The sequence below is a fragment of the Schistocerca serialis genome, chromosome 5, assembly GCF_023864345.2.
Source record: "Schistocerca serialis cubense isolate TAMUIC-IGC-003099 chromosome 5, iqSchSeri2.2, whole genome shotgun sequence".
Taxonomy (NCBI): Eukaryota; Metazoa; Arthropoda; class Insecta; order Orthoptera; family Acrididae; genus Schistocerca; species Schistocerca serialis.
In genome coordinates, this window is record NC_064642.1 from 129,500,393 (window position 1) to 129,517,082 (window position 16,690).

The 16,690-nt window shown below is 39.4% G+C and overlaps 1 protein-coding gene across 1 annotated transcript in view; it reads right to left on the reverse strand.

The window, feature by feature from the left end:
- The window catches only part of LOC126481579 (probable 2-oxoglutarate dehydrogenase E1 component DHKTD1 homolog, mitochondrial), a 335,870-nt gene that overhangs the window by 12,709 nt on the left and 306,471 nt on the right, over positions 1-16,690 (reverse strand). Inside the window, exons 17-18 of the mRNA XM_050105438.1 lie at positions 13,525-13,713; positions 13,223-13,308 (exon numbers count right to left, since the gene is read on the reverse strand). Coding sequence (XP_049961395.1) covers positions 13,223-13,308; positions 13,525-13,713 — 275 coding nt within the window. The remainder of the gene's footprint in view (positions 1-13,222; positions 13,309-13,524; positions 13,714-16,690) is intronic.

Consider the following 16,690-nt stretch of genomic DNA (forward strand, 5'->3'; position numbering starts at 1 on the left):
GTCAGCTCAATGGAAGCACACAGATTCACCACCACCAAAAAAATTTCGGGTAACCACCAGTGCTGAAAAAATGATGGTGTCCATGTTCTGGGATAGCGAGGGCGTAATCCTTACCCATTGCATTCCAAAGGGCACTACGGTAACAGGTGCATCCTACTAAAGTGTTTTGAAGAACAAATTCCTTCCTGCACTGCAACAAAAACGTCCGAGAAGGGCTGCGCGTGTGCTGTTTTACCAAGACAACGCACCCGCACATCAAACTAACGTTATGCAACAGTTTCTTCGTGATAACAACTTTGAAGTGATTTCTCATGCTCCCTACTCACCTGACCTGGCTCCTAGTGACTTTTGGCTTTTTCCAACAATGAAAGACACTCTCCGTGGCTGCACATTCACCAGCCGTGCTGCTATTGCCTCAGTGGTTTTCCAGTGGTCAAAACAGACTCCTAAAGAAGCCTTCGCCGCTGCCATGGAATCATGGCGTCAGCATTGTGAAAAATGTGTACGTCTGCAGGGCGATTACGTTGAGAAGTAACGCCAGTTTCATTGATTCCGGGTGAGTAGTTAATTAGAAAAAAAATCGGAGGCCTTAGAACTTGAATGCACCTCGTACGAGCTATGAGATGAAGCGGAAGTAGTTGGCAGCGTTGACTGGAGTGGTGGCCCGTAAACTGGTATGGTGGCCCAGTGCATGGTGATAGGACCTGCAGCCTCAGCTAGCCATGTTGGAGACATCAGAAGTGCAAAGTTAAGTAGTGTGCTTTTTAAAACTTTGTGTGTGTGGGGGAGGAAAAAAAAAATAAATAAATAAAAAAATAAATAAAAAAAAAAAAAATGGCTGAGTGTAAGCAAACAAATGTAGAGGATGAACTGAGGGTAGATAGGGGGAAAGAACAAGGGGAAGAGATTTATGATCCCATGAACTTTAGTTTGGATGTGTCCCAACCCAATTTCAGTTGTAGTTTGACAGAGTCATTAAGTGTTAATTATGGATCGGAGGTGGAACAGAATGTATCAGATCCCAGTGTTTCAGATCTACCTGTGGCAGTAGCTAATATTAATCGAAACATTGTAGCAGTAAATGATGGGGTGAAACATAGTGTGGCAGGTATGTTAATGAGTCTATTGGCAAAATTTAATGGTTTAGATGCTAATATGACGAAAATGGATTCTAATATGATGAAAATGGGTACCTCATTAAGTGACGAGATGGAAGCTAAAATGACGAAAATGGATACCTCATTAAGTGAGGAGATGGAAGCTAATATTACCAAATTAGGTTCTGATATGACAAAAATGGGTTCTGAGATAGATTAAAAACTGAGTGGGTTAGAGCCAAAAATGAGTAATATGGGTGAGGAAATAGAATCTAAGCTGGATTCAAAAATTTCAGATCTAAGAGATTGTTGGAAGCACAACATGGCAGTGCTTAGTAATAATGTAAAAATTGAAATAAATCAGGTTCAACAGGAATGTACACAAACTATTGTTCAAGTAAAAAGTGAATTAACTACACAAAGCAAACAAGTTACTGATGACCACCAGCAATTTAAAGTGCATGTAAATTCAGAAATAGTCAAGGCTCGTGAATATATCAAAGGGGTAGAAAATTATAGTGAAATAAATCACGCTGCCTTAGAATGTAAATTGAAGGAAAATAAAGATAAGTGTGACAAACTTGGGGTTCAGGTAATAAATAAAGTCACTGGCTTGGAAACTCATATTAATCAATTCAGTGAAAGTATGAATGAGCAATTGTGTGAGCATGACTGTCGGCTAACAAAAGTAGAACAGTGTGTTACTAACAATAGTGGTAGCATTATGTCTAGTAGGATAGTAGAATCCACTGAGATTGCTTATGTCACCCATCAACAGTTTCTCAAGTTTGATCCCAATAAAAGTGTACATCCACATGAGTTTTGGAATGACTTTGAGGATATCTTGCCTAAAGTGTGGAGTGATAAGCAGAAGATCAGATTTATTACTTCAAACTTAATGGGGGAGGCAAGAATCTGGGAGAACTTGGCCTCAGAAAAATATACTAAATTACAGGAATTTAAACACACTTTCTTTGAGGAGTACTGGGGTAAGTGAAAGCAATGGATGTACTTAACCATTTCTGGACTGGGGAAAAATACAACCCCAAGAAAGAAGGAATAAAAAGTTTTGTACAAAGGTGGGTAACTACTCTATCCTATCTTAATAATAAAGTAGAAATGGAGCAAATCATTTTGGGGGTAGACAATAAGTTACCTTGGAATTGGAAGAATAAAATTAATATATGCACCTAGAGACAATGTAGATAAATTTGGACAATATCTAGAACGTGTTGAATCAGTACTCAAAGAGGAGGAAAGTGTGAGAAGAGAGTATCGCCCTCCTGTTAGGCTGAATGACAGTCGCACTGATGTAAACATAAACAGAATGAGTGTGCAGAGAGGAGGCAGATATCAAGGTAGGTCACGAGGGAGAGGCAGGACATATGATAATCGGGTCAATGACAGGGGGCAGTACGAAGACAGCTGACAGATGTCAGGAGGTGACGCAACCAGCTGGCGAAGGACGTCAGTTAGCGGTGACGCACCACGGTCGGAAAACTTGTAGCTGTCTACGATTATGCTAGCGTTCGTAGACAACGGGATTCCCAGTTAAACCCGCTTGCAAAACCATCCATAAGAAAGGCACCAGTAAAATCACCTAGCATTAATATAGTTGCTACGAAAGACGGGAAGAATAACGGGGAGCAACAAGAGACAGCAGAATCAATTAAAGAAGAGTTAATGGGGCACAGTAATATTAACAATAAGAGTAAGAACATGCTTGTCGAAGAAATAAGTAATGATAATAAGGTTTTGAATCAGGGGGTGAAGGTAAATCTGCACAGCGAAACAGATGAGGATCTGTCTGACAGTGGTGGAAACAGAAATGAAGCAGAGGTCAAAGATGTGCTTAATAGGTTATTTGAAGTAGTTGAGGGTCGTAAAGAAGAAGAGAAGAAGGAATAAATGGAGGATATATATATTACTGACGACACCTGGGTTAGGGTTGCAGAAACAGAGGTGAGTAAAGGAAGAGAAACACTAGAGAGATGTTTCGATTTAGCACTAGTGGACAGACTGGTAGGAGCTACCACTAATAATAGCGATAATATTAAGCATGAGGGAGACCTTGTAAGCATGAATGTGATATCCACCCAGAAGACAGGTTTTGACAGAAGGGAAACGGTGCAGGATTTATTAGACAAAGTAAAACCTGAAATCAAAAAAGAGTACTTTGGACAGCCAATAATAGAGTTAAGTGTATTAAATGAAAAGGTAAAGTGTTTAATAGATACAGGATCAGAGGTGTGTGCTGTGTCAAAAAATTTTGTGAATGGACTCCCAGATAATAAACAAGTAGTGAAGATGCCAGTAAGTGGCTTAAATATAATTGTAGCAACAGGAAAAACCAAGAAGGTGGTAAAGCAAGAAGTATTCCTACCCATAGTTGTAAAGGGGGTAGTAATTAAGCAGAACTTCTTAGTAATAAGTGGACTAAGTGTAGACATGCTGGTGGGTGCTGATTTTCTTAGTAAACATGCAGGATGGGTAAATTTCGGGACAAATGATGTAATAGTTAGAGTTGATGGTAACCTAAGAGCAATACCCTTCATAGGTAAGAGACCATGTGATGATACAGAACTGACTGACTTTCCAATCTGTATTTGCAAGACCAAAAAACTGATGGAAGGCTATAACGAGTACGGTGGAGGTAAAGAAGTGGATCCGTCTGAGTTGGATAGCGTCAGAGATGAAAAATACCTCAGAGGGCTTTGCACTCTTTGCAGAGCTAAGTGCGTGACGAGCACTAGGTCTCGAGTCATATGACAATACTATTTCCTTTCATTTCGTATTGTCAACCTTCCCCTTATTTCATTCAGAACTTTTTACTATCTTCTTTCTTTCTTCACTATCTAGCGTTAGAGAGAGTACCAGGAGGTTGTTTTGGGAAGAGAGGCAGGGTGTGGCCTGCATAACGTCAGTAAAGGAGTGAGAGGTTAGGTGTTGCCTTCAGTCGTAGTATTAAGTATGTGAATAAATGGCGTGAGAACCTCGGGAGGTTGTTTTAGTATGGGAGGTTAAGGTATGATACAGAGCAGCAAGGCTGTCTGAAAAATAATGGTAATATGTTGTAAGAAGAATATTTGTGTAAGGTAATGAGAAAATGTTTCAATAAGAATGTATGTGATGAGGAAATAATTACAGAGCAGCAAGGCTGGCTGTAAAACGATGGTAATGTGTAACAGAGCAGTAAAAGTGTTGCCTGCTAAATAATAATAAACAAAGGAGTGAGAGGCAAGGTGTTGCCTGCTCAATGTTGGTAAAAGAAGGGGAGGCTATGTTTGTAAACGGAGTGAGGTAGTGTAAGTAAACAAAAACGGGATCAAAGCTTAAAAACAGGTGGATGTGCAAATGAGAGAAGTGAGAAGGAACCTTACATAACCTAGAATAAATTGAGACATTATTAACCATTACTAACCTGAGAGAGTGTAGTATGGATATGACTATGTAACAAATACTGAATGTGACTAGAGAAACCTGATGTTGAATTTTGTGAAACCTGAGTTGGAGATTATTGTAACAGAGCAGCAAAAGGCTGGCTTGGGAAACCGTAAGTTGACTTTAGTGAAGAGGAACCCAAATATGAATATGAACCATTCAAGCGCCCCAGACGCCAATAGAACAATTTTAAGATTAGTAGGTGTAAGGAATGTGTAGTGTTTATATGTGTTTTCAGATGTTGTTTTTCTTGTACAGGACTGCAGGAGATTGCCTGGAAAAAAATTGTATGTATATGAATAATTTTGTGTTTTGTAAGGTTACATGTTGTACCAGATTTGGAGAGCCATAAGCACTGGCTGAAATTTGAAGTTTATTTGTGTACCATTTGTTAGAAGTAATTTGTATACATTTATATGTAACAGTAACTTGTTTGATTCATTGCGATGAAAAAAGAAAAATTGAAGAAAAATTAATAGTAAATGTGCCACTTTGGAACTGCTTGTAGGAAAGTTAGTTCACTTTTAACTAAAAAAGGGTATTTGTAAATGGAAATATTGGAAAGAAAATTTTGCATGATGACTTGGAAAAGGAGGGTTATTCAGTAAGAGTCATGAAAACTATGATTAAAGTAATTTTGAGAGGGATATTGTGTTAGGTTAAGATGTAGCATTTAAGGATGGACTCTGAAGCCAGCTGAATTTTTCAGGTGCACTGGCGTAAGGTTGTAGTAGCACGAGATTTATATGGACCTCCAAAGCAGGACCGAGTCGGACAACAAGTGCTGGCAGAAGTGAAAACTGTAAGTGTTCAGAGGTGACGCTCACCAAAGCGATTATGTTGTTAGTGTGCGTGTGATGTAAAAAGAGTGTATTGTAGGTTTGTTTCTTTTTCAGCAACTTGTAAAAAAAAATTATATATATATATATATATATATATATATATATATATATATATATATATATATATATATATATATATAGAGTTAACTGATTGTAGGTCATCAGCCCTAGATATTGATGGATGAAATATATACAGAACCAGAAATGACTAATAATGGTTAAAGTAAATCTTTAATAGAAAAATATTAAGAAACAAAAATTTGTTAAGAAATTAAAAATTTTAGTTCCTCAGGAGGTGTGTGGCGTCGCAGCTAGTGTGCGTGCGCCCATTTGTCTATTAAAAGCTTTACTTCAGAATGTATGTGGGCTGCAATGTAAGCCGGTAGAGTATTATACAGTCAGTAACGGAAGAGTTGTGTCCTGCAGACTGACGTCACGACCATCTGTTGCAGCTGCGCGTGTGAAAGCAGTGGAGTGGCGCTGGCAGGCCACTTACATTATACGAAACTAAAAATATTAATAACTAATAAAGGAATAACCTGAGGAACGTCATATTTGATGTACAACTTTCTGTTGTGAAAACAAACAATATGTCAAAGTCTGAGATCAAAAATAGTTGTATTTTGGAAGTTAGTAAAATTCTATAAAAAAAACATAATTTTCCGACAGTCAAGAATTTAAATAAATACAGTGATGTAATAGTTCACCTTCAGTGACTATGTACGATGACCTGATAACACTTTCAGTGTTCATATATAAATTTGGAAAGTTTTTAGTTTCAGAAAACCTCTGTGACTTTTCTATATTAATAATTTCAAGAATTCTAAGTAAATATGTGTATTGTGTGTTAGGGTGTGTGTGAATGAGAATGCGTGCGTGAGAGTATGTGGGACGTTCGGTATTATTAAAACTCATTCATGTAATTCTCTACAGGAACTGGCAAGTGTTCCAACTCTGTAACGTGGGAACGAATCCATTAGTGGTTCCCCTACTAGTGAATGTCAGATATCCAAGTATGTGTGCTTACGTATAAGACATTCGCAACTACATAATAAATTTCCAGATGTAGAGTAAAGCTTATAGTTCATTTTGTTTTGTTTATTTAATTAGAGAGTTTTGTGTTACTTAATTTGATGACGTCAATGAGCCTAGAGAATTGGTTGGTGCTTGCTAGATTTTGGCGCGAGCCACGCCCTAGAAGTGAGTTCTCATTGGTTGTAAGTGCTGACAGCCAATGAGAAGCGAGACGGTTGGCCGCCTAGCGAGGTGAAATAGTTTTGAGTGTGGGAGAGTGAAAGGAGAGTCGCGAGCTAGCTTTGATTGGAGGCAGTTATGCTGGATGTGACTTTTTGCATTATGTGTAAGATGAAGTCTCGGGATGACTTCCGCGTTATGGTCCAGTGTTAATGGTATCTGGTAGTGACCAGAAACTGTTTATGAAAACTTTAGAGTGTTGTGATAATTTGTTCTGACAAAAATCGCGAGTGAACTTTGAATTATATAGCGTGGCGGTACTGAGTATATTCATACTGAGTATTTTATGGCGAGCATAAACTTTAACTAAAGACAACCACTGAATATCATGTGCACAAGTACTCGTAATTGGCCAATCATTGACTGTGTTACAAGTAATTGGTTTCAGAATTTGGGAAGGTAAAAGTTCTGGCTGTTTTAGGTATGGTGATAACTGTGAGCAGAAACTTTAGTAATTTTCGTAAATGTGGGCTGATGATCTTGCTTAACAGCAATAAAGATCTACTGAAGGTTTAAATTTGAACTTCATGTTTAAAGTACGAGTGACACCCCCTTTCCGAATCATTTCTTTAAAGTACATAGAAAATTTTCAGCAAATTTTACTTATAGCGGCCTCCGGCGTGTAGCTATGAGGTTACAGTTTCCTCAACACTGCTTTTCTGTGATCTCGTAAGTAGCTGCAGTCAGGAGTTTATGTGCAAAAATCTACCACTGTAAAGAGGTAGGTGAACAAAAAATATAAAAGAAATAGCATTGCAGCAGCAACGTAAAATCCTTCGCAATTGGTGCATCGCACGCACGCACGTAAAAAATCCGTCGCAGGAGTACATCGAAAAAGTTCAAAGAAAGGCAAAGGCAGCACATTTTGTATTAACGTGAAATATGGGAGAGAGTGTCACAGAAATGATACAGGATTTGGGCTGGAAATCATTAAAAGAAAGGGATTTTTTTGTTGCAACGGAATCTTCTCACAAAATTCCAATCACCAACTTTCTCCTCCGAATGCAAAAATATTTTGTTGACACCGACCTACATAGGGTGGAACGATCACCATGATAAATAAAGGGAAATCAGAGCTCGTACGGAAAGATATAGGTGTTCATTCTTTCCTCATGCCATACGAGATTGGAATAATAGAGAATTGTGAAGGTGGTTCGATGAAGCCTCTGCCAAGCACTTAAATGTGATTTGCAGAGTATCCATGTAGATGTAGATGTACAAAACTACTATATGTCAACATTTAAGCAGAGCTCTAGAGCATAAAATAATACAAATTTAACATAAAACAACAATTATCCTGCAGGTCAATCAGTTATGTATGCACATGCACAGGGGCACTTTCAACTGAAACAGTAAATGGTCTAAGATTAGCAGTGTCCTCAAAATGTTTAGAAAACTATCCCTGTAATTCTTTCAAGGACACAATGAATTCTTCAAACTTTGTGTTTTCTTTAATGCTAGTGAGCCTAGAGAACTGGATTGCATTTGTCAGAATGTGTCGCTTTCCACAATGTGATTTTCTTTTTAAACACATCCCCATAAAATGAGACAAAAGCTGCTTCTTTGCAATGTCTTATTGTGGGCAGTGTGCAGCCAAGTCCATTTAAACTGTGAGGTGTGCAACCCATTCCAGATGTTCTAATTTTTGTTCCTGCACTCTTTTTTCTTCATGAATTCAACATTATCAAGTTTTAAGTTGAAAAATCATTACAGGCATGCTCCCTGACTTAACCAACATTCTTAATTTCAATGATTGCTTCACAGCCTTTGCCATCTGGATTCATCCCATCAACACCAGCTTTTCTGAATTGTGCACGTGGCAACTCTTCCTGTAATATATCCTGTGTTCCCATAACCCTCCTGGTCTCAAATTTCATTAATATTGTCCTTAACCCACCTATCACTTTCCCTGTTCCCGTTCCACATCCTTCTATTCCACAAGCACACCCCCAGTCTTTTTTGCTTCTCTCCTTTTCCGCCCCCCCCTCCCCCTCCCTGCACTCCATTGTTGAATCACTCAACTGCACCTAGCTGCCCTACCCTTTCTCCATCTTGTTCCTGTATGCTCCCACAAACAGCAGTTTACTGCCCCCACCTGTACCCTGCTCTCCCTCCCCCTTCCTGCGCCAGCCTCTTCCTTACACACATGGCCACTGTCTTTGGTTGAAGGGGTCAGATTGTGAGCAACTGCACATGATGGGAGAAATTGGTGGTGGGGACCACCAATTTCTCCCATCATGTGCAGTTGCTCACAGTCTGACCCCTTCAACCAAAGACAGTGGCCATGTGTGTGTGTGTGTGTGTGTGTGTGTGTGTGTGTGTGCTACATTTGCGTGAATGTGAGTGTGTATGTTTTCTGTTTCAGAAGAAGGCCTTCTAAGCAAAAGCTTACGTGTTCAATAGTCTTTTTGTGGTGCCTGTCTGTCGTTTAACATCTCTGCTATGTGGTGAGTAGCAAACTACTCTTTTCATAATTCTGTCACTGTTCCATCCTGGATATTCCAGTGTTTGATTTTGCCTAATGGCTTTTCTTCCATCCTGTAACCCAATGCTGTTTTTCTTTGTTAGTATTTTCTAATGCTCCTATACTCAGTGTCTGCCCTTTCCTTTCTCTTCTTTCCTGTGTTCTATATGTTGCCTTCCAAACAGCACTCCACCCTCTCACTTACGGGCCACACTGTATCAGCCATCCCCTCCACACACAACATGTGGCTACAAGACTGTGTTGATAGTTGGTGCAGAATCTCATGTGCCACATTACTCAAGCAAACATCATTAATCGTTGAACATTAAATTGATCACTCTCCTTGGGTCACTCTCATGTATTTTCGTTTGTTGTTTTCCTTACTTTCCTGTGTCACACGAACTTCTACCTCATCCTTTCCCCCCTCCCCCCACTCTTCCTGCCCTCTCATTCCAGTTCACACATACTAATCTGATGTGAACTAGGTACATGTGCTGTCCCCCACCTTCATATAAATCCACCCACAGACCTGAACCTCATGTTACAATCTTATTATTTATTTTTATCTTTGGTCTCATTGCATTTTCATGATGACTTTAGTTCACTTTTGCCTTTCCCTATTGGCCTACACCATCAGGTTTCATATTGCTTCTCCCTACATCATCTTTCCTCTTTTTTTTATTTTTCTCACGTATTTTGGTGCACTTTTGTGAAATTTTTTGCATGTATTTCTACGTTATTTACATATTTTTACGCATATTTATGCTCTACCACATATCCTTTTTCCTTCCATCTGTGTCAATACAGAAAAGTTTCCTTACCCCTAGCTGCAACCCAGTCCCACATACAGCTCCTGCACTGTTGCTTGGCTCATGGAACCTCCCCTCCCCCAAATATGACCTCTACCTGTTCAGATTCCACCAGTCCCCAACTCTCGCCAACACAGTCCCTCTGAACCATGTCAATCGGGCCCAAACCTCCTTACAGATACCTCCTCTTCATCCATAAAGTTCTGATATTGTGTGGTCCCAAATTCCTGGATCCCATCTAACACATAGCTCCTCCAGGAACTAGAACAAAATGCACAATGCCGACCTGTTCACTTTCTACTTCCACCTTGGAATACCACTATCCACCACATCTGCAGCAGCCTCCAAATCTCCCCCACATCACCTCATAGCAGACAAACCCTGTCTTGCAAACCTACTTCATTTACCCCACTCTCAAAAACTCCCTCCCCCCTCCCCACCACCACCATAGAGAATTTAGAATCTTAACAGACCCGAAACACGGTCATGAACCTTTCCTCCAAAAGCCTTAGCCCTGCAAAAGAATCAGTGCTTTCCAATGGCCTCATCTTTTCCTCCACTCCCAAATTCAACATTCTGGACTTGTTAAAGACTCTCGCCTTTTCCCAACCCGTACAGTGGAAAAACCTTTTTTGCCACCAACCCTACTAATCAGACTTTACCTAAGACCAATGTGTTCCCTTTCTTACTCAGTCCACCCCTCCTGCCAACCATGATCCACCCCCACTGCCCCCAAATCACTCCATGTTAACTTTCCAGAATTTCTTAACCTTGAACCTTGCCTCACAATCATTCCTTAAATCCCTCAACATGCAAACCAAACTTAAATGAACAGAAAAAATCGCAATCCACCACCTAAAATCTGATCCCAACCTTATCATCCTATCTGCTGACAAATGCACCACCACTGTTGTTTTGAACTGCAAGGATTATCTGACAGAAGGATGCTGCCAGCTGTCAGTTTGATCCAACCACCAACCCTTCAACAGTGACCCCATTCCAGACACCTAACAGGATCTCCAGTCTCTCCTCAAATCCTTAGGCCCATCTGAACCTCTCCCAGTTATCTCTCTCTCTTCTCAACCCTGCCACTCCCCGCAGTCCTACCTTCTACATGCTTCCTAAAGACCATAAACACAACCACCCAGGATGCCCCATAGTAGCCAGTTACTGTGCCACCAGTGAGACAATCTCTGCTCTCATGGACCAGTACTCTCAGCCTATTTCCTGCAACCTATCCTCCTATACAAAAGATACCAACCATTTCCTCCACAGATTCTCCACAGTTCTTGTTCCTTTACAACATGGTGCTCTGCTCCTCACTATTGATGCCACCTCCCTTTACACTAATATCCCTAATACCCAAGGTCTAGCCACTATTCAACTCTACCTTTCCCAGTGGCATATGGATTCCAAACTTACGACTTCCTTCCTGGTCCCCATGACCAACTACATCCTCACTCACAATTAGTTCTCCTTTGAATGCCTCTCCTACATACATATCCAGGGTATGGCAATGGGCACACACATGGCACTATCCTACGCCATTCATTTGCCATCTAGAGCAATCCTTCCTAACCATCCAGAAGTTCACCCCTCACTTGTTTCAGATTCACTGAGGACCCCTCACCTGGTTCAGATCATTGATGTCATCTTCATGATCTGGAATGAAGTTGAGGACATCCTATCCACATTCCTTCAGAACCTCAACACCTTCTCTCCCATTTGCTTCATCTGGTCCTCATCGGCCCAAAAAGCACCTTCCTCAATGTTGGCCTCCACCTGTGTAAGTACCTCCATCCATATCAAACCTACCAACCACCAGCAATACCTCCACCAAGAAGTCCGTTCCATACAGCCTAGCCACCCACGGCTGTTGCATCTGTGGTGAGAAGCAGTCCCGCTCAAAATATACCAAGGGTCTCAATAAAGCCTCCACAGACCGTAATTACCCTCCCAACATTGTACAGAAACAGATCTCCCGTGCCTTATCCCTCCAGTCACCCAGCACCTTCCAAAGCCCCACCATCCGGCCATAGAGAAGCATTCCCTTCATTACTCAATACCACTCAGGACTGGAGCAACTCAATCACATTCTCCACCAGGGTTTCCACTACCTCTTGTCATGCCATGAAATGAGGTTGTCTTACCCACTATCCTCCCCATCCCTCCCACAGTGGTTTTCCACCACCTACCAAACCTACATGATATCCTCGTCCATTCGTACACAAGTCCTGTTCCCAACTCCTTTGTCTCATGTCTCATATCCCTGTAATAGACCTAGAAGCAAGAGATGTTCTTACATCCTCCCATCACCATCTACTCCAGTCTGATCACAAGCATCACTTATTGATCAAAAGCAAGGCTACCTGTGAAAACAGTCATGTGATCTACAACATAAGCTGCTACCACTGTGCTTCATTCTACGTGGGCATGACAACTGGCAAGTTGTCTGTCCGCATGAATGACCAAGAAACAGCTGGACCATCCAGTTGCTGAGCACACTGCCCAACACAGTGTCCTTCATTTTAATGACTGCTTCACAGCCTGTGCCATCTGTATCCTTCCTACCAACACCAGTTTTCTGAACTGCATAGGTGGGAACTCTCCCTTAAATATATCCTGCATTCCCATAACCCTCCTTGCCTCACCCTTCCTTATCAAGTGTTCTTCACTCACCTATCCCCTTCCCTGTTCCCACTCCACAGCCTTCTGTTCCACGTGCAAACCCACAGTCTTTTACTTGTCTCCTTTTATAGCTAAATCTATGAGCAAACATCCATGGGTGTACTGCCAGTTGGACACAATGAACCGGCAGTACACCCGTGCACTGTTCGATCAACAATTACGCCAGGAGAAACTCAACAACTAAATCTATGAAAATTCGTCTTTCAGTCCTCAGTTACATATAAAGAAATATGTATTAGGGGATGAAAGTTTCTACAGAAATGTCTCCATGAGAATACAAAAGGCATGATTAACAAAAACATTGGACTCCAATTACCACACTTGCTTTTGGCTAGAAGTACATTTAGAAAAGACTGTGGTTCTAAGGCCTTAATTATTGTAGAAGTTTATAAGGTGTTGCAATTTGTGAACAACATAGAAATTCAATTTAAAAAAAATCTGTGCAGATCATGCAGTCTGCACAAGTGAAGCAGCAGGCACTAAGGTAGTTTATAATAATTGCCCAAACCCAAAATTCCAAACAGCAACTTCAAGGAATAATACAAAATATAATCACAGAATATAACTTTACTAATAGGCCTTGACTCTCCACCTATATAATCTTTAATTATTCAGTGTTCATCATACCTTTCTACCAAGAAGATTTTCAAATCGAGTTCTTGCAAAATTCCATGCACCCATGTTCTGATGTTCTTCTTGACTCCAAATGAACACTACAACCAGAAAAAAATATGTTGAACACAATGATATCCTTACATTTCTTCAGCATCTCTAGATTGATCTAATGTTCAAACTTCAAGCACCCATGTGCACATTTACTCAACTGCCAATCACGAATAAAATCAAGAAGAATGTCAATGAATGACACATTTTGCCTTCCGCAACATCTAGGTGCATCAAACATATTTGCATCTAGGACTTCCATTTACCTTTTGCAAACTTATATTTTGCAATTTCCTGTTGTAACTGCTTAAGAGGAAAAGGTGACAGTCCTTCCACTCTCACAATTGCGACATCTTTCACGTTCAACTTCTGTCTCTGTGCTTCCAGAGCATAATAATGTTTTCCACTGACAAATATAATTTTTGTTACATTCTGTGCATTCACTTTATCATCCCCTGGAAAAAATAAAACCTTCATTATCTGTGTCAGGTTGTACTACAAACACTGCATAACAACTTAACTTTCAAAACATTGATTAACTAAGAAGAGTCTGAATCATTATACTGTATTTAGACACCTGCACACAATGTTTACAATGATTTCATGAGACCTACAAGAACCACATGCATAAATTAAACCTCATTAATTTATTAAGAATGCAATCAATGCATAAAGTATATTTCAGAACTTTATGTACAATATAATATTATAAAATGAAAGCTGTCATGAAGTTCACATTGGCATTTACATAAAGTGTTAAATTGAGAAAATTTTCTGCCACTCATTTGACATAAAATGTATATCTATTCACACTGAAAGGAGTGCATGGTTTCATTAATCTGAAGTACAGGAACATCTACATCTACTTTTACATGGATACTCTGCATATCACATTTAAGTGCCTGGCAGATGGTTCATCGAACACTTTCTAAATAATTATCTATTATTCCAGTCTTGTACAGCATGTGGAAAAAAACAAACACCTATATCTTTTTGTGTGAGTTCTGATTTCCCTTATGTTATTAAGGTGATCGTTTTTCCCGATGCAGGTCAGCATGAACAAAGTATTTTCATATTTGGAAGAGAAAGTTGGTGATTGAAATTTCATGAGAAGATTCCACCACAATGAAAAACACCTTTGTTTTAGTGATGGCCACCTCAAATCCCGTATCATTTCAGTGACACTATCTCCCCTATTTTGTGATAATACAAGATGCGCTGCCCTTCTTTGAACTTTCTAGGTGTACTCTGTCAATCCCATCTGATAAGGATCCTACACCACACAGCAGTATTCTAAAAGAGGATGGAAAATCGTAAAGCAGGCAGTCTCTTTAGTAGATCTGTTACATTTTCTAAGTGTCCTGTCAATAAAATGTAGTCTTTGGTTAGCCTTTCCCACAATATCTTCTATGTGTTCCTTCCAATTTAATTTGGTCATAATTGTAATTCCTAGGCATTTATGGTAGTATAATATAGATTTGACTGTTTTATCGTTGTAACTGAAGTGTAACAGACTCCTTGTAGCACTCATGTGGATGACTTCACACTTTTCTTTATTTAGGGTCAATTGTCAATTTTGCACCATTCAGATATCTTTTCTAAATTGTTCTGCAATTTGTTTTGATCTTCTGATGACTTTATAAGTCGACAAATGACAACATCATCTGCAAACAACCCAAGATGGCTACTCAGATTGTCTTCTAAATATTTTATATAGATAAGAAACAGCAAAGAGCCTATAACACTACCTTGGGGAATGCCAGAAATCACTTCTGTTTTACTCAATGACTTTCCGACAATTACTATGAACTGTGACCTCTCTGACAGGAAATCATGAATGCAGTCACATAAATGAGACAATATTCCAAAAGCATGCAATTTCACTACAAGCTGCTTATGTGGTACAGTGTCAAAAGCCTTCTGGAAGTCTAGATGGAATCAATTTGAATTTCCTTGTCAATAGCACTCAGCACTTTGTGTGAGTAAAGAGCTAGTTGTGTTTAACAAGAACAATGTTTCCTAAACCCATGCTGACTTGCATCAATAGACCATCTTCTTCAAGGTAATACCTAATCCTGCTGCATATCAATGTTAATGATATGGACCTGTAATTTAGTGGATTATTCCTAGTACTTTTCTTGAATATTGGTGTGACCTGTGCAACTTTCCAGTCTTTGGATACAGACCTTTCGTTGAGCAAATGATTGTATATGAATGTCACATAGGAGCTACTGTAGCAGCATATGCCGAAGAAAACACATGAAAGTAACAATTCACATCTCATCATGCCCCGTCAAAGAAAAATTTCCTTCAACACTCTTCTCATGTTTTGGTGCAGGAAGAGGTTCACCAATATATCTGCCACTTTGCACTCTGCTGGTTGATATTATAGGTTCAGTGAGTGAACAATTCAAAGAGTTTGATGTATATAATGAAACTTTATGTGGATGTGTTTTGTTTTTGAATGAAAAATTAGATTACATGCTGACTTTCCTGAAGATTAATTGTCATTAAATTATTTTATGAATGCAACAAGAAAATCTCTTCCTTTGCTGCTTCAGTGAAGCTCTTGTATTGAGTAGCCATTGATGACAGAGCAATGGCTCTATGGTTGTGTGAACACCTTGATGATATTTGATGATATCTGATTACTTTATTAGTCGATAAACAACAGTGTCATCTGCAAACAACCTAAGATGGCTACTCAGATTGTCTCCTAAATCTTTTATATAGGTAAGAAACAACAAAGGGCCTATAACACTACCTTGGGGAAGTCCCACAATTAGGACCTACACAACTGGAGATTACCATTATCATTGAGACAGGTCATTACCTTGAGATTTAATTGACTGATAATGTCAGTCCAATGAAAAGCTTAGAGTAAGATTATTATCTACTTTAATGTTTGTGTCTGTTCAAGAACAATTATGAATGAAGTTTTGTGGAATATAACTTACTGTATTTTATAATGGGTTCTGTAGGTTTAATTTATTAACTGTTAAAATCTAATTAGAGGTTTTTACAATCTTCTGTTGGATGGTAATAATAATTGGTATGGACTTTTTACAAGGGGATTTGTACTGTTTTGAATTTACTGAATGCTACATTTGAGTCTGTATCAATTTTTTTGGGAAGGATGTTAGTTCAACTAGATATAAGCAGTCAAGCCACTTGCTTATCCTGACTTGTCTAAAGGATTTAAAACAAGCAAAAGGTGTACCAAGCTAACAAGTCGACCCTTTTTGTCATTTAGTCCATGTATTGGACAGAAGTTATTACTTTCCTTGCTACTGTCTCCATAGGATTTCAATAGTAGTGTGTTAGAATCAGTTTCAGTGCCTGTGGGTACGAAGCTGGTGGTGTCCTCTCTGTAGAATTGGTGGACATCTCTGTCCTCTGTCTCAACACTAAAGGCACCTTCCCATAAGGTAT